This window comes from Telopea speciosissima, chromosome 1 (genome assembly GCF_018873765.1).
Source record: "Telopea speciosissima isolate NSW1024214 ecotype Mountain lineage chromosome 1, Tspe_v1, whole genome shotgun sequence".
Classification (NCBI taxonomy): domain Eukaryota; kingdom Viridiplantae; phylum Streptophyta; class Magnoliopsida; order Proteales; family Proteaceae; genus Telopea; species Telopea speciosissima.
Genome location: NC_057916.1, coordinates 50869039 through 50891494, shown reverse-complemented (window position 1 = coordinate 50891494; position 22456 = coordinate 50869039). Strand labels below are relative to the sequence as shown.

Here is a 22456-nt window from a genome sequence, read left to right as displayed (position 1 = left end):
TGCAGAATTAAAAAAGGGTATACAAATAAGTCCTTGCTCAATTTTTTCCTTGATAAAATGCCGGTTGATCTCCCCGTGCTTGGTTCTATCTTGTTGTACCAGATTATGGGCAATGTTAATAGTTGACTTACTATCATAATACAACATCAAAGGGACCTGAGGACATAGTTCAAGAACTCGCGAGATCTCGACCGAGATCGCGTTTTTTTAAGAAGTCGAGTCTAGTTGGTATACGAGTTAAAAAATTACACTTTCTCGGTCGTGTCGAGATCTTGGATCGACCCAGATCTCGACCCATCTACTTCTTTAAAAGTCACCTAACTCGACAGAACTCGATCGAGTTTTGTCCAAAAGCTGTTTTCTTCCCCATTTGAAAGTTGTGACTCATTTTAGCTCTGGATTTGAAGTTGTAACCTACGGGAGAGTAGATTCAGCTGTACATTTGAAAGATTCAACTACACATCTTCAAGACTATGTGGCACTACTGGGGACTGAGGAAGAGTATATGCAACAGTGCAACAACATTACGTCATGGGAAGACTATGTGGCACTACTGAGGACTGAATACTTGATTCAAACTCAATTTATGGGATGATAGTTGTAACTTGTAACATTATTAAACAGTTTGATTTACCACTTTAACATTTCTAATGCTTATTTAAGTTGTTTAGCTATTAATTGAATGTTTTGCTTGCTTTCTATTACTAAATTATGTGTAGAGTAGGGTATTTTAGTACATGACGCCTACCAACTTAAGGTCCGAAGTACAACTCCTATTTGGACTTTGTTTTTGCAAAATCTGATTATGTCATTGTGTTTAAATGGCCTAAAATAGGCTAAATACCAAGTTTCAGACCCAAACTAGGTCTAAAACCCACCGAGTTGAGGTTTCGAGTTGAAAAAACAAAATGCACCAACTCGATCGAGATCTCGAGAACTCGACCGAGATCTCGATTTTTCCTAGGGTCAAGTTCCAAGTTTTAGTACCTTGCCTGTGGAGGAACACCAAGATCTTGTAGAAGGCCTTTTAGCTAGAGCAACTCACAAATACCATGTGCCATTGCTCAGAACTTAGCTTTTGCACTTGATCTTGCAACCATAGTCTGCTTCTTGCTTCGCCATGTCACAAGATTACCTCTAACAAAGCTGCAGTAGCCAGTGGTGGACCTCTGATCGTCCGATGAACCAGCCCAATCAGCATCAGTGAAGGCTTCGACTTTCATATGGCCATGTAGAGAGAACCGCATGTGTTATATTAGGCCAAGTATGGGAAAGATAAATCAGCTGACCAACTAATCGTTGGTACTGACCCTTGTCAACCGGATCTCCATCATTGCTCTTTAAGTGAGAATTAGCCTCAATAGGTACATCACTTGGACGACTCCCGAGCATCCCAGTTTCTAACAGAAGATCTAAGGTATATTTCCTTTGGGATAAAAATATACCTTGACTTGATCTATGCCCAAGAAATATCGAAGCTGACCCAAATCCTTAATTTCAAACTCCTGCGCCAAGTAATTTTTTTAAGGTTTGAGATTTTTGTAGAGTCACTTCCTGTTCATAGTTGTCACGGCGTCACGGCGATCCAAGTCGGTAGAGGGGTGTCACGTCGATATATCGACATGTCGTCCGCCATGGCGTTGCCAAGGCGAGCATGTCGACCATGTTTTATTTTTTATTTTCTCTATTTTTAATGTGTTAATAGATGTATACTCAAGCCATGTTTTATTTTTTCTCTATTGTTTCTCAAGTTTTAAGAAGAAAATTCAGAAATCGAAGAAGAAATCGAAGAGGGAAAGAAGAAATCGAAAGAAATCGAAGAGGGAAAGAAGACAGGAAGAAGAAATCGAAGAGGGAAAGAAGAAATCGAAAGAAATTGAAGAGGGAAAGAAGAAATCGAAGAGGGTCGCCATGGCATAGGTCGCCATGCAACCCTCTCCAGCGCCAGGACGCCATGACAACTATGTTCCTGTCACAACTATATCATCAACGTACACAATGAGAACAGTGATATGCGGGCCAGTTTGTTTAATCAAACGGGTATGGTCTGCATTGCTTTGTGTATAGCCCACGGATATCATCGCCTTGTGGAAACGGCCAAACCATGCTCTGGGCGACTGCTTTAACCCGTATAATGCCCGCTTCAACCTGCATCCCTTCCCATGAATCTCTTTGCTTGCAAAATCATGAGGAAATTCTATGTAAACTTCCTCTTCAAGCTCACCATGAAGGAAAACATTTTTTACGTCAAGTTGTTGCAGTTCCCAACCCTGATTGACTGCACAATATAAAATTACCTGAATGGTATTCATCTTTGCAACAGGTGCAAATGTCTCTTGATAGTCTACGTCGTAGGTCTGGGTGAAGCCCTTAGCCACTAATCTAGCCTTATATCTGTCGACAGTGCCATCGGCCTTCTGTTTTACGGTGAAAACCCATTTGCAGCCCACAAGTTTTGTTCCCCAAGGAAGAGTTACAAGTTCCCAAGTATCATTCTTACCAAGCGCCTACATTTCTTTTAGCATAGCTTCTTTTCAGCGAGAGTGTGTCATAGCTTCTTGCCAACTCTGAGGAATAGAAACAGAAGACAAGGAAAGAGCAAAAAGGCACGAGAGGAAGGGGAAAGAGAATCATAAGATATAAATTTGGAAATAGGATGTTGAGTGCATGTCCTACTTCCTTTACGGACAGCAATGGGTAATTCAAGTGAAGGATCAAGCGAGGGAAGAACATTACCAAACTCAGTAGGAGGAGGGCTTGGATCCGAGGGCTAGGACTGAGGTGGTAGAGCAGTAGTGGAAGTGGTGTTATCTTGCTGTTTGTGAAAGCGACTCCAAACAAATGTCTTCATGGATTTGCTGCCTTTATTCTCCCCTTGGACTGAAGGATCAACACCAGTGGACTCCCTCTGAACAGGAGGATCGGCATCAGTTGGAGGAGTCAAGGAATCATCAACTGTGGTGTCAAGGGAAAAATCAGCACATTTTCACTAGTGCTTGACTCCCCCTAAAGAGGTGCTGCCCGCGAGTAATAGGCCTCGGTCTCCTGAAAAATTACATCCATTGTGACCAGTAGGCGGCGAGACGGCAGATGGTAACATTTGTAACCCTTCTGAGTGGGTGAATATCCAAGGAAAATGCAGCGAAGCCCACGAGGATCAAATTTCCCTTTCTGATGGGCGAAACACACACAGCTGAACACTTTAGGTGGGACAATGAAAGTAGTGTTTCCTTGAAGAGCCTCTAAGGGAGAACTGCCACCCAAAACACGAGATGGCATTCGATTGATTAAATAGGCAGCTGTGAGAATGGCATCACTCCAATATTGTGAGGGTACATTCATTTCAAACATCAATGACCGAGCCACTTCCAAAGATGGCAGTTTGTCCTTTCGACAACCCCATTCTGGGCAGGCGTGTCAACACAACTTGTTTGATGAATAATACCTTGATCTGCCAAATAAGACTGAAATGCACCATCCATGTACTTTGTGCCATTATCACTTCGAAGAAACTTTACTTTGGCAGCAAATTGAGTCTTGATCTATTGTGAAAGGTTCTAAAGCAATAGAACACTTCGCTCTTGGAATGAAGCAGATAGACCCAAGTAGTACAAGTATTACAATCAATGAAAGTAACAGCGGTAACCGTTTCAAGCACACAGCAGGCAGGGCCCCAAACATCAAAATAAAAGGCTCAAAACTAATATTATCGGAAGGTAAATAAGAACTTCTGGTTTGCTTGGCAAAAACACAAGCATCACAAAAAAAATTATTCAGATTACATTGTTTAAATAAACTGGGAAAAAGCTGAGCTCAAGTTCTGACAGGGGGATGTCCCAAACGCCTATGCCACTGAGATAATTCCAAAAGGGCTGTTGAAGCAGAATCCAATTGATGCACTTGAGGAGCATGTGAAGAAGCTGAAACCGAACTAGGAGAGTCATTAAGCAAGTGTAAACCAGCACTAACTCTACCACAGCCAATCATTCGCCCCATCTCCAAGTCCTAAAAGACACAATGAGAAGGGAAAAAAGTGACTTCACAATTTAAATCATGAGTAATGCTGCTAATAGAAATGAGATTGGTGTTAAAATTAGGGACACGAAGAACCGAAGTTAAAGGAAGTGTGGAAGAACACTGAATAGACCCCTTTCCAGAGAGTGTGGAAAGGGAACCATCAGCAATCCGCACACATTCGTTACCTGAGCAGGGAGTATACTTGAAAAAATTACTAGGCAGTCTGGTCACATGATCGGTAGTTCTGGAATCAATAATCCAGTGACTAGGAGCTACAGATGCACTATGACCTGAAAAAGAAATACCTAAGTGGACAAAATTAGAGGAAGAAGAAGCTGAAGACGAAGGTGGAGCAGAGCTGGCAGCAATATAAGACATGGCTGGTAAAGGCTCAAGCTTGGTCATAAGACGCCTGAGAATAGTAAGCTCATCCTCAGAGAGTGAGGTACCTATGGGTGCAGCAGGAGTTGCTTCAGTATGCTTAGCCTGTGATAAATCAGAAGAGCCACGGCATCGACCATGGCCACGACCATTGGCCGGTCGGCCATGTAATTTCCAGCAATAATCATTCGTGTGACACTCCTTCCCACAATACTCACATTTAACAGGTTCCCCAATCAGAAGAGGAATGGTCACTAGAACGAGAGGCACCACCTTTGGGCTGAGATCCAGCCCCTGTATATAACGCTGACCTTGCCTGAGTAATGGGCTGCATCATAGCAGCACACCTGCTTTCTTCTAACTGAACAAGGGAATATGACTGCTCCAGAGTAGGGAATGGGTTGCGACTAAGCACCTGAGCACGAATCTGGTCATATTCAATATTCAGACGAGCCAAAAAATCGCAAACACACAACATGTCCTCACACTTCTTGAAATTAGAAGCATCAGTAGTGCAAGTAGCCCGGAAGGTCTCATAAAAATCCAGCCCTTGCCAAAGACTGCGCAACTCAGAATAGTACTGTGAAAGGGAAACCTCCTTCTGCTTAATATCATGAACCGTTTTGAGTAACTTATATACTTGGGCAGCGTTACCAAGCTGGGAGTATGTCTCCTTGGCAGCCTTCCAAATTATTTCAGCAGAATCCAACAAGAAGTAGCCACGGGCAATATTGGGTTGCATAGAACTGATCAAAAAAAAAATTACCAGAGAGTTGTCAAAACTCCACTTCTTCAACAATGGACCAGTATCAGTAGGTTTCGCAATTTCACCCGTGAGGTATCTAGTATACCCATGAGAGTCGATTGAAAGGAAACACAAACGGGACCACATGAGATAGTTACTCCCATCAAGCTTTATGGGACTAATCGGGAAGGAGGGAAAAATATTTTGGGTACCTGACCCACTCCTTCAATTCCAGTCAAAGTAACACTACCATCAGACATTGTGAAGAAGGAGATCAACCTTGATCAAAGAAAATCACCAAAAATAGCAGCCGCAGCACATCAAATATCACGACCATGCGCTACGGTAGCAAATTGTACTTAAAAAAAATCAGCAATCATGCAAGTGGCTAGATTAATTCATAGAGAAACCAGCAACAATAAAGGGGCCCTCGGTGGAGAGAAGAACAACCACCGAGGGCTGTTTCAGTAGAGGCTCTCGATAGAGGGTGAGAAAGAGAGGTGAGAGAGGCGGAAGGAGTGAGGGGCGAGAGAAACAAGAGGGTCGAGAGAGAGAGAGAGAGGAGGCGAGAGAGACGAGAGAGTTGGAAAGAGAGAGGGAGTAGAGTTGAGAAAGAGAGAGAGGGAGGCAAAAGGATGGTGGTCGGCGACTAGTTTAGGGTTTCGGCAGGTTCATCGACTAGGGTGTGAATCCCAATAATTTTGCCCGCTCTTATACTAACAAAATCTTTGAGAGAAAATAAGGACTTGTGTTAATATGACACAGGCCAGCTTTATTTATAATAGAAAATAGAAGAATCTAGAACGGGAACAATTACAATATTATTCCTAGGACAATTCTACTCTTGAATTCCATATTACAACACTATGTGACCAATACTTCTCATAACACATTGGCGTGTAGAGAATGGCTTGGTAAGAAATGGAGGAAACGGACAGAGACATGCCTACCGAACATCAGGTAACTACTTTCCATAGTGGATGGAGTGGCTTGAAATATTTAAGTGGAAGGGTTCTAAGAAGATCCTCTATCTCCTTTTCTTTTGTATTGGTCGCTTAAGGCTTTGGGTGAAACGCTAGTAAAGGCTATAAAGGATGGAATGGGTGGAAGGATACTCTATTCCCAAATTCTCATTTACAATTTGTTAATGCCTCGTCAATCTTTTGTGGGCTTCTCATTATCAATAAAAACTATCTGGGTTGCACATTGAGATGATTTGAAGCAATATCAGGATTAGAAATCAACAATGCCAAAACTGAAATAACAGTGAGGGATATTTCTTGTATTTTGATGTCCATTTATTCATCTTCCAGTTAATTTACTTCTTCTTGGAGCTTCTAGTAACAAAATATCAGTCTCTTGGAACATGAAGGACTTATCACAGGGAGGGAAGATTAATGTCATTAAGGGTAATTGGAAGTTGAATCAATCGTGCCTGTTAGATGTTATCGTTGTAAGGGGGAGGGAAATCATAGATTAGCGCTATTACTAGTCCACGATTTCCCTCTTGGGGGTATTTTGGCCTTTTGGCCTTTACCCTATTGATTTTGTTATTAATAGTGTGTTTGGGGGCAGCCTCTCTTACGGCTGTGACTCCCAATCTGTTGCAGCAGTTCTCCTCTCTTCTTCTTTCTCTCTTCTTCTTTCTTCTTATTCTATTTCATGGTATCAGAGCAGGATCGATAGGGACTGGTTCACGCTTCCAAGGATCAGTCGTTCTCTTTTGATCAAGGTTTTACAGTGGCTGAAATCTTTTTCTACAACTTGATAGGTTTGAAGATTTTTCAGGCTTTCATTTGAAGGGGTGCAGCACCCTATGCTGTTTTTTATGTTTGTCTAAGGACTAGTTCGTGATTATATGAACTACGTCTGATTTTTGGTGATTTTGATGAAGTGTGTTGAGCAGTGAAGTTGATGGAAGTCAGCGATACTTGAAGTATCCAATCGTGGATTTTCTTTGGTGAGTTAGTTTATGCTTTGGAGGTGATTCACGATTTTTATTTTAATCGTGTCTATTTGGTGGCCTATTTGTTGGCTGTCTCTGTGGTTTGACAGTTACTTTGATTTGTGACAATGGTTGAGACCAAGACTACCGTGACTGAACTTTCATCTTCTCATCGTATTATTGATCGAAAGTTAGAGGGAATATCGAATTTTCAGCAACGGAAGAAGGTGGTCAGATTGACTTTGACTGGCCGTGATCAACAGGATCACTTGACAAAAATGAAAACTGTTGATGATCAAACATGGGACACTGTGGATGCAAGGATATTGAGCCAAATGCTGAATTCAATGAAAAATCAGATTGCAGACTTGGTGAGTCATATCGATACAGTAAAGGAATTATGGGACTATTTGAATGTCCTGTACTCTAGACAGGACAACTTGTCACGTATTTATGATCTGTCTCAGGCTTTCTATAAAGTGGATCAAAAGAATCTTAATGTTACAAAATATTTTGCTGACTTCAAACGGTTGTACGAGGAGCTGAATTCCGTCCTTCCAATTACGTCGGATGTACAGGCAATGCAAAATCAGCGAGAGCAGTTTGCAGTTATGGTGTTTTTGGGTGGACTTCGTAATGAATTTGAATCGGTGAGGTCTCAAATTCTTGGTGGGGATAAGGTCACCACTCTTTCAGAGACCTTTTCTAGGGTTTTACGTGCTTCACGGGAGAGCAGTCAAGATTCCACCAATGCTGAAAATTCTGCACTTGCTTCTTTTCCACCAAACCGTGGTATTAAGGGTGGAATAGGTACCAGTGGTGCTGGTCGTGGTCGTGGGATTGGTACTAGTAAAGCTCCCACTTTTGATGCTTCTAAGAATTCAGGTCCAGTGCGGACTTGTCATCATTGTGGTAAGCCTGGCCACATACAACGCTTTCGTTGGAAACTGCATGGTAAACCACCGCAATTTGCCAACTCTGCTAGTAGTGATCCGGTTGTCCCTTCTCCCTCCAAGTCTAAGGGTAAAACTGTAACGATGTTTGATGAAGATTATCAGCGCTTTACTCAGTTTCAAAATTCCCAGTCATCTCAATTCTCTTCTGCTACTTTGGTTCAGACAGGTAATGCCACTGCATGCCTTTCATCCACTTCTCGTCGCTAGATCATTGATTCAGGTGCTTCGGATCATATGAGTGGGGTTTCAGGTATTTTTTCTTCATTTCGCGAGTCTTCTTCAAATGTTGTGTTAGCTGATGGATCTTTAGCTCAGGTTCGGGGTACAGGCACTATGCATGCTACCTCATCCTTGTCCTTATCTTCTGTTTCTTATTTGCCTAAGTTTCCTTTTAATTTATTGTCTGTTCACAAGTTCACCAAAACACATAATTGTTCTGTTACCTTTTTTCCCGGCTACTGTGTGTTTCAGGATCTTATGTTGAAGAAGACAATTGATTGGTAGAGGCCGTGAATCTGGGGGGTTATATCTACTTGAAGACACATCAGCTGCGGCATGTTCGAGTGTGGCGCTTCCTCATCAGATTCATTGTCGTTTGGGTCATCTTTCATTGGAGAGTTTGAAAATTCTGGATAGTCGTTTTAAGTCTGTTTCTAGTCTTAATTGTGAGTCCTGTCAGTTTGAGAAACTGCACCGTGTAAGTTATCCCCCCAGAGTCAATAAACGGGCTGCCCACCCTTTTTCTTTAGTTCATTCTGATGTATGGGGCCCTTGTCCAGTTGTTTCTCAGTTGGGTTTTCGTTACTTTGTTACTTTTGTTGATGATTATTTCAGGGTTATCTGGATTTATTTAATGAAGAATCGTTCTAAGTTATTCTCCATTTTAACTTGAAATCCAGAATCAGTTTAATACTTCATTAAAAGTTCTTCATAGTGATAATGCTAAAGAGTACTTCTCTGCTCCTTTTAATGCATTTATGGTTCAGCATGGCATAATTCATCAGTCCTCTTGTTCGGACACACCTCAACAAAATGGTTTGGTCGAAAGGAAAAACAGACATCTGATGGAAGTCACTCGATCTCTTTTGTTTGAGATGAAAGTGGCTAAAATTTTTTGGGCTGATGCCGTTTTGACAGCATGTTATCTTATTAACCGTCTTCCGTCTTCAGTCCTACGTGGGGGTATCCCATTTTCTTTATTGGTTCCTTCTCAACCTTTGTTTGTTTTACCCCCTCGTGTGTTTGGGAGTGTTTGTTTTATTCGAGATCATCATCCTAGTCGCTCTAAGTTGGATCCTAGGGCTCTTAAATGCCTTTTGTGGGGTATTCTAAAACTCAAAAGGGTTATCGTGTTACTCTTTTGATTAAAGAAATACTTTATTACAGCTGATGTCTCCTTTGGATCTACTCCGTTTGTTGAATCTTCGCTGCCTTGTTCAGATTTTGACGATGATCTGCCCGTCTATGTTATCGAAAATTCTTCTCCATTGTAGGATCCTTTACCAGTAGTGCCACCTCCTACAAATCCAGTTGTTGTGTTCCAACATTGCTCCTTCAACAAGCTGATAACTCGCATTACCCCTATGGAGAGATATAGTACCCAGTTGGATGCCTCTACCTCGTCTTCTTCGCCTCAGGATCCTCTAATCGGTAATTCCTCTTTCATTCCCATTCCTGATGTTTCTGATTTAGATGTTCCTATTGCTTTTCGTAAGGGTATTCGGAGTTGTACCCAACATCCTATATCTAACTTTGTGTCCTATGCTGGTTTGTCCCCTACTTTTGTTGCTTGTTTGTCTACTGTTGAGTGTCATCCTATTCCTAAGTCTGTGGCAGAAGCATTGTCTAACCCTGGGTGGAGAGCTGCTATGACTGAGGAATTATTTGCGCTGAAGGACAATCAATCATGGGACCTTATTTCTTTACCCTCTGGTAAGTTTGCCATTGGTTGTCAGTGGGTATTTGTGGTGAAAGTCAATCATGATGGGTTTGTAGCTCAATTGAAGGCCCGTCTTGTTGCTAAAGGGTATGCCCAGGTCTATGGTGTTGACTACCTAAATACCTTTTCTCCTGTTGCGAAACTTATTTTTGTTCGCATTTTTATTTCTTTGGCTGCTACACACCACTGGCCTTTGTTTCAGTTAGATGTGAAGAATGCATTCTTGCATGGTGATCTCCATGAGGAAGTGTATATGGAGCAACCTCCTGAGTTTGTTGCTCAAGGAGAGTCTGGTAAGATGTGTAGGCTGAAGAAATCGTTCTATGGCTGAAAAAGTCGCCACGGGCATGGTTTGGCTGGTTTACAGATGTTGTGTTAGATTTTGGATTGACTCGGTCTGAGAGTGATCATTCGGTGTTTTTCCGGTACTCTGATGCAGGGAGGATGTTTTTGGTAGTTTATGTTGATGACATTGTCATCACAGGCATAGTTGTCACGTCGTCACGGAGATCCAAGTCGGTGGGGGGGTGTCATGTCGATATATCAACATGTCGCCCGCCATGGTGATCATATCGACCATGTTTTATTTTTTATTTTCTCTATTTTTTATGTCATTTAGTATGCTATAATATATACCCTATAACATAAAAAATTAACATGAAAGTGTACTACTAATCTACTATGATTTAATTCATGAAAGTGTAATATCCATTAGTGTATATGAAATCATGGATTATCAAATAATTGATAGTAATAGTCTTGCTGATAATAAAGTTGAAAAATCATGAGAGTTGAGATATAATTCATATGAAAGTGACTACAAAAGTAACAAAACAAAAAAACAATTACAAGAACGTAATTTATATTGAGTGAATAAAGCTAATATAAAACCCATCTAAATAAAAAAAAAATTTGTTGATGTGAATATGTGATTGTGTATTAGTCAATAGTGTATTAGTGTTTTCTGTTTGATATTTTTTAAAATTTTTTTTATGTTAAGGAAAAAGCATTAAAATAAAAAATGGTTAAAAAAAATTATTGTTAAAAAATTAAGTTTTATAATTTGAAACAACCATGTCGCCCGATATGGCCATATGTCATGGTATGGCGGCGCCATGGCGACGACATAGAGGCCATATCCGTCGATATTCTTACATCATCCATATCGGTGGATGATATGCCAATATGGCGACGCCATGACAACTATGATCATAGGAGATGATTCTTCAAGTATTGAGAGCTTGAAGACACATTTGGGACAGCGGTTTCAAACTAAGGACCTGGGACGACTGAAATATTTCTTGGATATTGAGGTAGCTTAATCACAGAAAGGGATTTCGCTATCACAACGAAAGTATGTTCTTGACTTGCTTTCATAGACAGGGTTACTGGGATCTAAACCTTTGGATACTCCTATGGATCCTAATTTGAAACTTATGGCAGATGATAGCGATGTCTTTGATGATCCAGAGAAGTATCGGAGACTTGTAGGGAAACTCAACTATTTGATAGTGACTAGACCTGACATCTCCTTTCCTGTCAGTGTACTGAGTCAGTTTATGTCCGCTCCTCGAACGTCTCATTGGGATGCAGTTATAAGGGTTTTACGCTATATCAAGAAAGCTCTAGGACGTGGTCTTCAATATTTTGATCACGGTCATGGGAGGATTGATGGTTTCACTGATGCTGACTGGGCAAGGTCTCAAGTTGATCGAAGATCTACTTCAGGTTATTGTGTGTTTATTGGAGGGAACCTTATTTCATGGAAGAGCAAGAAACAGACTGTGGTAGCTCGGTCCAGTGCTGAGTCGGAGTATCGTGTTATGGCGCATGGCACTTGTGAGCTGATGTGGGTTAAACAATTGATGACAGAGCTTGGGTTTGGTGATGACTCCTATGTTATTATGGTGTGATAGTCAGGCTGGCATTCATATTTCCACTAATCCTATGTTTCATGAGAGAACGAAACACATTGAAATTGACTATCATTTTGTTTGTGAGAAGCTGCAACAAGGAATTATTTCTCCTCTTCATGTTCGAACGGGGGGGCAACTTGCTGATTTGTTTACAAGGTCTTTGGGGAGTGTGAGAGTAGATTATATTTGTAACAAGCTGGGCATGATTAACATATATGCTCCAGCTTGAGGGGGAGTGTTAGATGTTACCGTTGATTAGCTCTATTACTAGTCCACAATTTCCCTCTTGGGGGTATTTTGGTCTTTTGGCCTCTACCCTATTGATTTTGTTATTAATTGTGATTGTTTGGGGGCAGCCTCTCTTACAGCTGTGACTCCCAATCTGTTGCAGCAGTTCTTTCTTCCTCCCCTCTTCTTCTTTCTCATCTTCTTCTTTCTTCTTATTCTATTTCAGTGCCAACCTATGTTCTTTGCCTCTTCAACATTCAAGCTTAGTGATGAACAGATTAGATCAAATTCAACATGATTTCCTATGTTTGGATGGAGGGATTCTTCTAGTTACAGCCTTGTCTAGTGGAGTCAGGTTTGTAATCCTGAACAGAGGAGGAAGAAAGGGGGAAGAAGACAAAAATGAACAAGGCCTTATGGTCTAAATGTTTATGGATAATTATAGCAAATTAAGGGCTTTTGAACAAGTGGGAGATTAGGACTAGCTATGGAACGGGCCTTCGAAAAGGCATCATGAAAAACTAGGCTCAAGCATTATGATAGAATGGCCTATAAGAGGATGAAAGTTTCATCTTTCCATGCCTACAGCAACACAACACACAGGCAGACAAGAAATGGGGAACCTGGCCATTTTACAAGTTCTTTCAACATTACTAGACCTCTATTGACAAAACTAGTCAAACAGACAAGAAAGGTTTACAAGTTTGGCAGGATGGGGATTTCATTCTTCCATGGCTCATAGTGTAGTTTTCCATTCCATAACCCTAGGTGTGAGATTAAGGTGGTAAGAGGCAAAACAGTGTATTGGCATGTGCCCCAATAGAAGTCCAAGAATGAGTTTACTGCTATGTTTAGTGCAGCTGTTGATAGAGATGCCTTACTTTCTGAATCACTTGGATTTCCTCCAAAGCTCTGCCTGGGTGAAGGGATCTCCTATTAAGATGCAATTATTCATCAAAACACCAGTATAGAATAGAAAACATCAAGGATCATACAGAGGGCCAATTAGTCCCAAGTGCTGTCTGTTGTGTCTAGGGGCTGCAAAGTCTGTCTCTCATGTTTGGTAGTGATATCTGTTTGCTAATAAGGTGATGGATAAGGCATCTTGGAGGAGACTGGTGTTCACTGAATACTGCAATAAGAGTTTCGTGAACTCTTTCATATGTTTAGGAGGCAGCATTTCAAGAACAAGGACAAGAAACATGGGTCCCTAATCCTGTGGGCTGTAGCTGGGGATTTGAGGGGTATGATGAGCCAGTTCAATGGAGGCCTAAGGATGCCCCAACATGGAGGAGTGATCTGATTCTGATTGAAGAAGCTAAAAGAGCTAGGAGCAGGCCGAAAATGACCATACGAGAGTGAACGAGGAATGACATGCGTAATCTGGGTCTTGAACCAAGTATGACCTCGAATAGAGCCTTTTGAAGGTCAAAGATCCATGTTCCCAACCCCATATAGCTGATATTTCCTTGACTTCCTGGGCTGGTCCTATTTCCTCTTGCTTTCATTTACTTCATTTCTCTTTTCGCACTTCTCATCTCTTGTGTCTTCATTTCTTCTTTTATCTTACTTTGATTTGCCAGGATCCATGTAGCCAACCCCATTTAGATGGGATAAGGCTTAGTTTGTTGTTGTTGACGAGCCAGCTAACCGAGTTAGAAATGATTCCGATTCTTTTGTTGGTAAACTTTTTTAAAAGAATTAACAGGAATAAGAGATCTTCATTCAAAGAGGGTGGATGTCTTTTTGATCCAGCACTCACAGATACAGATAAAACACATGTGGGCTTATTTTAACAAAAATAAACCATGGGTTAATTTACATATATGTTGGGCCTTTGGTCCAGTGGGATTTTTATTGTAATAGGGCAATTAAGTGGGCTTAACATAGGGTAGGAGTAATGAATACGGGATTATTAATTACTTAAGTTGTGGAGTGACTAAGGTTTAGCTAGAGTCCTATTCCAATATTTTTTAATTGTTATTAAATGTTTTAGTTGGGCTGGATTAGGTCTATGAGTCCAACCTTGTTTCAAATTGTTTTCTTCATTATTTTGTTGGTATCCTAGTTAGTTAAGACTACCTCCAAGGCAAGCTATGTTCTGGAGCAGTTTTAGGCTTAGTTTGAGTCCTGTTTTAAGTCTTTTAATAAGTTTGCAAGGGTTACAGCCCTGCACACAAATTTGATGAGTAGAAGTCAGCCTTTTTGGCCTTTGGTTTTGTAGTGGTTCAGAATGGTCCCTCTTGTGATGATATAGTAGGACCCCTGGTGGTGATTCTGACGTTGTAGTACTAGTGGTGATCCTAGCTCTGCAGATCAAGTGTTGATTCTTCAATGATATCTTTTCTTTCCCAAAATTGCATATCAGTTTCCGTTCTTGTTAAAGAGACATAAAATTTCTGCTATCAAATTCTCTAGTTTTGTGGGTTTTAAGAATCCTAGCATCAGAAGGATACTCTCATTACCTCAAATCTGTCCGTCAGATTCAGATCATACTTTACAGACTCGATCTAATGCTTGTATTGTTCATTCGACTGCAAATTTCAGGCTGATCAGAATTGTTTAAATCGAGTTATCTGGTTTTCTGTCATACCTTGTTCTATTCCTATACCTGCGATCCTGTCGCAAACTGATCTAATTTCACTGGTTCGGGATTAGCACTGCACTATTTGATATCAGAGCTATTAAAGGACTGTAAATGGTTGCTGATTTCTTTATTATTGTTCGCCAAAAGTCAAAATTCAACTTCAAATTGGAGAATGATTATGCGAGTCTGATTCGGCATCACTACGAAAATTGTGGATGAGTAGAATTGATACAGAAGTGAGCATAGTTGTCAAGGTGTCCAGGCACCTTGATCACCTAGGCGGGTGCCTTGATCGCCTAGGTGGGCACCTTGTTGGTGTCACCTTGTGTCCATATCCTCTCCAATACCTTGGGTCGACTAGCCACTGTAACAACTATGGAAGTGGGCTTATTTTAGTGGAAATAAGCCTTGGGTCGGGTTACATATATATTGGACCTTCGGTCCATTTGGTTTTTATTGTAATAGGTCAATTTAATGGCATAAAATAGGGGTACAAGTAATGAATACGAAATTTATTAATTACTAAAGTTGGGGTATTCGAGTCCTATTTATTTTTAACTGTTATTTAAGTGTTTTAGTCGTGTTGGATTAGGTCTCTATGACTCCAGCCTTGTTTCAAGTTGTTCCTTCATTATTTTACAGTATCCTAGTCGGTAAAGACCAAGGTTAAAAAATTTGGATGTTGGTGGAATTTCAATCCCAACCGAAACTAAAATATTCCAATATTTTGACATTTCGACATTTCGGTAATTTTGATATTGAAATTAGGTCCATTTCAATGGAAATTTCAAATTGACCATTCGGTGACCAAAACCTGGAATTTTTCCTAAAACTTCAGTGAGTACTTATTTAAGCATGTTTGAATCATTAGACCAGTGGAAAAGAACACCCAAAGTGGTAGTTTGTCAACGGACCTTATGACATATGATGACCATATTATACTCTGCTTGAAAAATCTCTCAAAGTCCATCACAACATCCCTATAGGTGGGAAATGAAATTAAGAGAAATTTGGACAAATGCCTACTTCAAATCCACCCAAATGTTAAAATGGATGATCCATAGTTGACCATCAAGCCTTAATTCAGTAGTAGAATGAAGAATATTGCCAAAAATTGAGGTTTTTTTGCAGTAATAGAGCTCTCAAGTAAAAAGGGGCAAAACCGCAAAATTTTGCCAAATTCTTGCTTTTATATACAGGCTCATGTTCGAAATTTCGTGAAATGAGTCGAAATGAACAAAACTTCTCTGAAACGAGTCAAAATTTCACCGAAATCTGGACATCCCTGTGCTTCACATAGGTTTTTGTTTCGACTCATGTCGAACCAAATTATTTCTCCAAAATTTTAACATCTCGATCAAAATTCAAACTATGGTTAAGACTACCTCTAAGGTAAGCTATGGAGGAGTTTTAGGCTTAGTTTGAGACCTGTTTTGAGTCTTTAATATAAGTTTGTAGGGGAGTACAGCCCTGCACACGAATTTAATGAATAGAAATCGGATTTTTTCCTTTGGTTATGTGGTGATTCAAAATGCTCCCAGTTGTGGTGATTTAGTAGACCCTTAGTGGTGATTCTAGGAACCTTTTGATGATGTCATGGCATTGGGGCATTTAATACCTATCATTTTACCCCACTTTCCCCCAACATCTCTCTCTCTCCCCAAGGTGATCCAACGTTGCACAAGGTATTAACATTGCTCCATGGAAGTATCAATCTTCATCATCATCATAAGAAACCCTAGTTTTTCATGTTTCAATCAACTAGGGTTTCACACAAAATCAAAACAACATACGTTGCTGCAATCCACAGCAAAAGAAAGCCCTAATGGGACTCTCAAACTAAGAAGATGGATCGCAACTGCTGGTTGTTCAATGCTCGGATACCATGTGATAGTTCCAAACTTAAAACAACCAACAATGACAACTATAAGAAGAAATGAGGAAGAGAATAGAGAGCAAATTTGGAACCACCAATTGGAGAGAATAGCTTAACCTTCCAAATTTCCAATTGATAGTAGTAGGGTATATTTATGATTAAAAGTGTAAGGAATTACTAGTATCCCCTTAATACTTATGTACCACACACATAAGACCCTAATCAGCAAAGATATTACAAGTATACCCCTGCAGTAAAAACTCTGAATCTTAACAGAAATGAAGGAAAATAACTGTAATCTCCACTGCATACAAAGGGCATGTAAGGAAGGTATCCATATGTTATAAACACCATTAAAAATCTTGGTCTGTGTAATTTAGTACCGTAAGTCGGTTGAATTCTCAAAAAAAAAAAAAAAAATGATTGAAGAAGAAACAGAAAACTTACTGATATATTCCTCTGAATGGCTTGTATCATTACTGCAAGATCTGAATCATAGAATGTCTTCAGGGCAGACTCGATGATCATGGTATCCCATATCTAGAAAGAAAGCAATAAATTTGGATCAGACATGCAAGCAAAGAAGAATAACCTTCTCACACCATCACACAACCCCCCCCCCTCCCGCCATTCTCAATAAATAAATAAATAACCTGTTTACTATATGAAAAGAAGCAGCACAAGTTCAGCCAATCAGTATCTTTTATGGATCTCACTATTTGTCTTTCACCTAGCTCTGCACAACTATGCTAATGATATGGTCATGGCTAGGAAACTTCTATTTAAAAGAAGAGATGACTATCTCTTACTCTTTACAACTGTCAAAGGAATTGTTAGGGGAGATGGTATAACGTGATGAAGAGATTTTAATGTAAGACTAGATTAGGGTTAACCTAGCCCCAATTAAAACCACAATAATTCACAGCAGTCAACTAACATTAACCCCAACAGTAGGGTATAACCAGACCCAAAAATCAGATTTAGGGTGCAAACAGAAACTCAGATTTCAGTCAAGTAATGGGACTGTAATCAAGGTCGAGTGCAGGGCTGAGAATGCTCAGCAAACCCCCCCAAGTAGGGGCTGATTTGAATGGCCAGAAACAAGACTACCAAGAGCACCAAAATTAGAAAGTATAGAAATGGGTGTAGAAACCAAACCAACAGTGGGAATGGATCCAAACTTGGATCGAGTGGAGCTTGCAGTGATGGGGAGCCTTACTGAAATTCACGGTCAATTCCAATGGCTATGTTGGGAGATATGAAAGTGACACCAAAATAGAAAGCTAATCCCTGCAGGCCAAACCAGCCAACAACTTGGGCTCAAATCTGGATCGAGTCGAGGCCCTGATGCATGTGGTTTGTGCTCCAAAACTCAGCAGATTATGATGGTAGAATAAGGAGATATGCAAGCTTGAAGTCTGCAACAAAACCCAGGGCAGAACTGTAATCGTAGGGTATGTGTAGCCTCGCTTTTGCTGAATCAGCAAAAGCAGCAACTTGGAGTATTGGAAAATGATTGCAACCTTTAAGGATCTTCACAGCAATCGCAGCAGGTCAGGGAGATCGAGTGGAATAAGAAAAGAAGATAAGAGAAGAAAAGAAAAGGGGATAAGGAGATTCGGCTCTCACCAGCCAGGCTCTCTCAGCCCTTCATGGGTTTCGTCTCTCACCAGCTAGGCCCTCTTCCCTTCATCCTCACAATGGGATAAGAAACATGCTCGAAGCAATACTCAATCATTCACTAAATCGTGGGGAGCCTCTATGGGCTGTTACATATAAACAGACTCAAGGGATGAATCAAAAATAGAAGGAAATAAAATAGCAGTCTTTTACATGGCTGAGACTTGCTTTACAAGTATTAAACTGAATTATAAACTAACTGAAATAGAAAGCCTACTTGACTAAGTTACTAAAACAGAAAATAGAAACAAAATAACTATTAAAATAGAAACTAAACTAACTTCTAAATCCCCACGAATAGACAAAATTGACTCCTCTAAAAAAGTCTTCACACGATCTGGTCTTGGGCCCCACAGGATCTTCTAGTAGCATTCACACCAAGGCAATATAGGGGCTGACATTGTTCACGTGAACAGTGTTTTGACCTCTTTTTCTTCATGTTTTGTCCTACATCAGATTTCCTCTAAATAGAAGCATATTAGCAAAAAAGAAAGAAAATTTGATTAAAAAGAACAGGTTACTCAGCCATTGCAGGTATAGATTAGCATGTGTCACCTAATTTACTTCCATTATCAATGTTATGGTTTCTGAAGACTTAAACTAGTAAAACCACCACCACCACACACACACACACACACACACACACACACACACAAAAAAAAAAGAAAAAAAGGAGTGAAAAAGTATAAAGGTTTTAACTAGAGAAAATTCTCAGCACTCACATGGTGTAAATTGGACTTCCTTCGGTACCAATGGACCATTATAGTGTTCCCACCTTCATCTCCAGTGAAACCAACATGAAGCGGCTGCATTAACAAGGAAATAATTACAACAACAACCAGGAGCATGTATTCTTGTAAGAGTTCTGTCATGAAATTGGCTCTGTCAACATGGATGAAAAACCAAGAAGAAAAAGTAAATTTTAATTTGGTAGCCAGCTAGAAATCTGGAAGCCCAAGCCTTCTGAAGGCAATGGTACATGTGGATGATAAAAGATACTCTTGCCATGTGCCAATCAACCTAGCCAGCATTAGGGAGTCACAAATGACAGAAGCAGCAACCTTAGGCTGCCACATTGTCTTTAATTTTTTGGTTTTTCTATGAATAAAGAATACAATCAATGGAAAAGACCCCTAGGTTCTAGGAACAAACTACCAAAAATACAATACTAGAAACTCATACATAATAAGCTGCCCCTAAAACACAATTTCAGTTTCACAAACTCTGGTGTAGCTAAAACTGTAGGAATGGGTAGTGAGGGTACTTTGTGCATAGTGATGTAAATTGTATATGAGGGAAATAGTGTTACTTACAAAGGAATAACTGTACTTGGTATCAGAGCATTTGCACTGTTTTGAGGGTCGGTAGAGCATTCAAAGCTCTCACTCTCTCAGTTAGGAACCCGACTAAGAAGAGAGGGTTCCTCTACACCTAGAGTATGTAAGGATTGACATCTCGAATCCTTGGAAGTGCAAATGAAGAGTTGCTGAAACATTTGCACTGTCTTGAGAGTCAGTAGAGCTTTCATAGCTCTCACTCTCAGTAAGGAACCGACAAAGAAGAGAGGGTTCCTCTAGACCTATAGTATGCGAGAGTTGACATCTTGGTGTTGGGGAGTTATTAGAATATTTATTGTATAAGAGTAGTTCTGTCACAATCTTGTTATAAGACATGACTAAGTTGTAAATCTTCTTTCTTTTTCTTATTTCCCTTTACCCCCCTAGGGAGGTCTGTGTAATTTATAGAAGTTAATTAATGAAGCTAATATGTGTGTTGAGAATCACTCAACACACATAATCGATTCTCTCATTTCTCCTCTCTTCTCTTCTCTTCTTCTTCTTCTTCTTCTTCTTCTTCTTCTTCCTCACTCAGCTCTTGCTTCTTGTTTTCTTCCTTGAGTTAACTCATTTATTAGAGAAGATTTTGAGAGTCGACCTAGATCCTCTTGCTTCTCAACTCTCTTTGGAACCCTAGAAATGTAAAGGGTTCCATAGAGACCATACTATGTAAAGTACTTCACATAAAATTATCTATTGTGGTTAGATCTTCAAAGAAATGATGAATGGAGGAGGTCTCCTGGCTGGAAAACTGCATTAAAGCACTTGGAGAAGAACCCAGAATTTCCGCCAACCATTCTTGTTTCAGTTTGGATTCTGCCTCTTGGCAGGTTATTTTGCCTTGAAGCTAGGCTCCTTTGAGTCGCCTAGAGGTGTCAAAGCCCCAAGGGCTCGGTTCTTGAAGGGAGAAGGTTAGAGACTGTTGCTCTCTTTTTTGCTGCTGTACAGGTACTGCCAGCTCTGTTTGTGGCTCTTTGGTTGAATCTTTTTTGAAAGCTGGATGCCTTGGATGCTTATTAGTTAATGAGAATGAAAGAGTTACACCCTTTTATCCTTGTTGGGTACTATGGACTGAAGACTCTAGGGTGTTAGAAGGATTTGGTTAGTGTTCTACAAGATTTTTGCTTTCTGTATGCCAGTTGGCTTTGTTATTTGCTCCTTGTCTGGTTGATTTGGTTGATTTGGAGCCATTTGTTTACTGGTTTGCCACCTTTGTTTGGGTTGAGCAAACTCCCCATTTGAGCATAACACTATATTGCCTATTGAAGTGTCTGCATATTATGTCTACTATATCTGGGAATGATTGGGAGGTCAGTGGACCAACTCCTGATAGCAACCTGAGTAGTGGTTTCCCTACTATGACCTCCTTTGATAACCCCAACACCCAAATCTCTATTGTGAAGTTGGACAATACCAACTATTAAACTGGTCTCATTCTGTGAAGATGTCCCCGCGAAGTAGGAGAAAGTTGGGGTATATTACTGGCTCTATTAAGGAGCTTGCCACTACTGATCCAAGATATTTGAAATGGGAGACTAAGAACTCAACAGTTATGACCTGATTGGTCTTCTCCATGAAACTTGAGATAAGTAGGAGGTTTATGAACAAGGAAACTGCAAAGGATATGTGGGATAGTGTCGCCCAGACCTTTGATCAAGTTAGTGACTATGCAAACGTGTACCAAAATCCACCAAAAAGTCACCAGTATGAAACAGGGTGATAGGAGCATCTCTGACTACTACAACACTGTTATCAACCTGTGGCAGGAATATGATCACTACAGGTACCTTCGACTCTCCAACTCTGAAGATGAAATTAAAGTCTACAAGAACCAGGAAGTTGAAAGGATTTTCTCTCTACTTGGTGGGTTCAATCCAGAGTATGAGCCCATTCATCTACAGACCTTAGGGGAGGTCTCCCTTTCCATCCTTGGATGAAGTTTCAAAGTGAGAAAACCAGGAGAGCAACCATGGATACTACACCATCAATGGAGCGATCTGCTCTTGTTTCTAGTTCCCACCAAGACTGGAGAAGTGGGGGGAAAGGCCAAGGGCCAACTCGCGGAGATCACCGTGAGAGATTTAAATGTGATCACTGTGGAAAATTGGGGCACACTAAGGATACATGTTGGGTCCTTCATGGGCAGCCCCCTGGTATGCATGGTAGATCACCTGGTGCCCGTGGTGGTAGGCGAGGGAGAGCTAGGGCCCACTCTATAACATCTGAGACTAAGACATCTGGACCACAGCTTGCTCCTGATTCTCTTTCACAAGATGATATTGCAGCTTTCCGCTGGTTGATGTCCCACCTTGGCCACTCCTCTACTAGTTCTACCCCTGGAGAGTTAGCTTCTTCTGCCTCAGCATTGCAGGTCTCGTCTGCACCTTCTATTGCTCCTTCTTGGATCATTGACTCTGGAGCCTCCGACCACATGACTGGTATGTCACAGGATTATGATTCCTATTCCATTTGCTCTAGCCAGGACAAGGTAAGGGTTGTTGATGGTTCCCTTCTTCTGTCTCTGGTAAGGGTAATGTGAGGGTTACTCCTTCTATTTCTCTTGAGTCTGTTGTTCATGTCTCTGATTTTGCTACTAACCTACTATCCATGAGCCATCTAACCAGATCCTTAAATTGTTGTGTCACTTTCTTTCCTTCCTATTGTCTTTTTCAGGATTTGGAGACAAAGAGGGTTATTGGCAATGGGCGTAAGGAAAGAGGACTCTATCTACTTAAACTACGACTATCTGATTCATCTACTATTGCAACTTATATTTGTGGTCAGAGTGATAGTAGTACTTTGGAGTCTGTGATGCTTTGGCATCAACGTTTGGATCATCCCTCTTTTGT

General features: G+C 40.5%; 1 protein-coding gene across 2 annotated transcripts in view; it reads right to left on the bottom strand.

The window, feature by feature from the left end:
* LOC122646120 (endonuclease 4-like) overlaps positions 1–22456 on the bottom strand; it is a 55204-nt gene that overhangs the window by 6316 nt on the left and 26432 nt on the right. For both annotated transcript variants that reach the window (XR_006330776.1, XM_043839938.1), the window contains exons 5-6: positions 18993–19076; positions 17038–17130 (exon numbers count right to left, since the gene is read on the bottom strand). Coding sequence is in view for 1 of the 2 variants with exons in the window: in XM_043839938.1 (XP_043695873.1) it covers positions 17038–17130; positions 18993–19076 (177 nt within the window). In the remaining variant the exon portion in view is untranslated. The remainder of the gene's footprint in view (positions 1–17037; positions 17131–18992; positions 19077–22456) is intronic.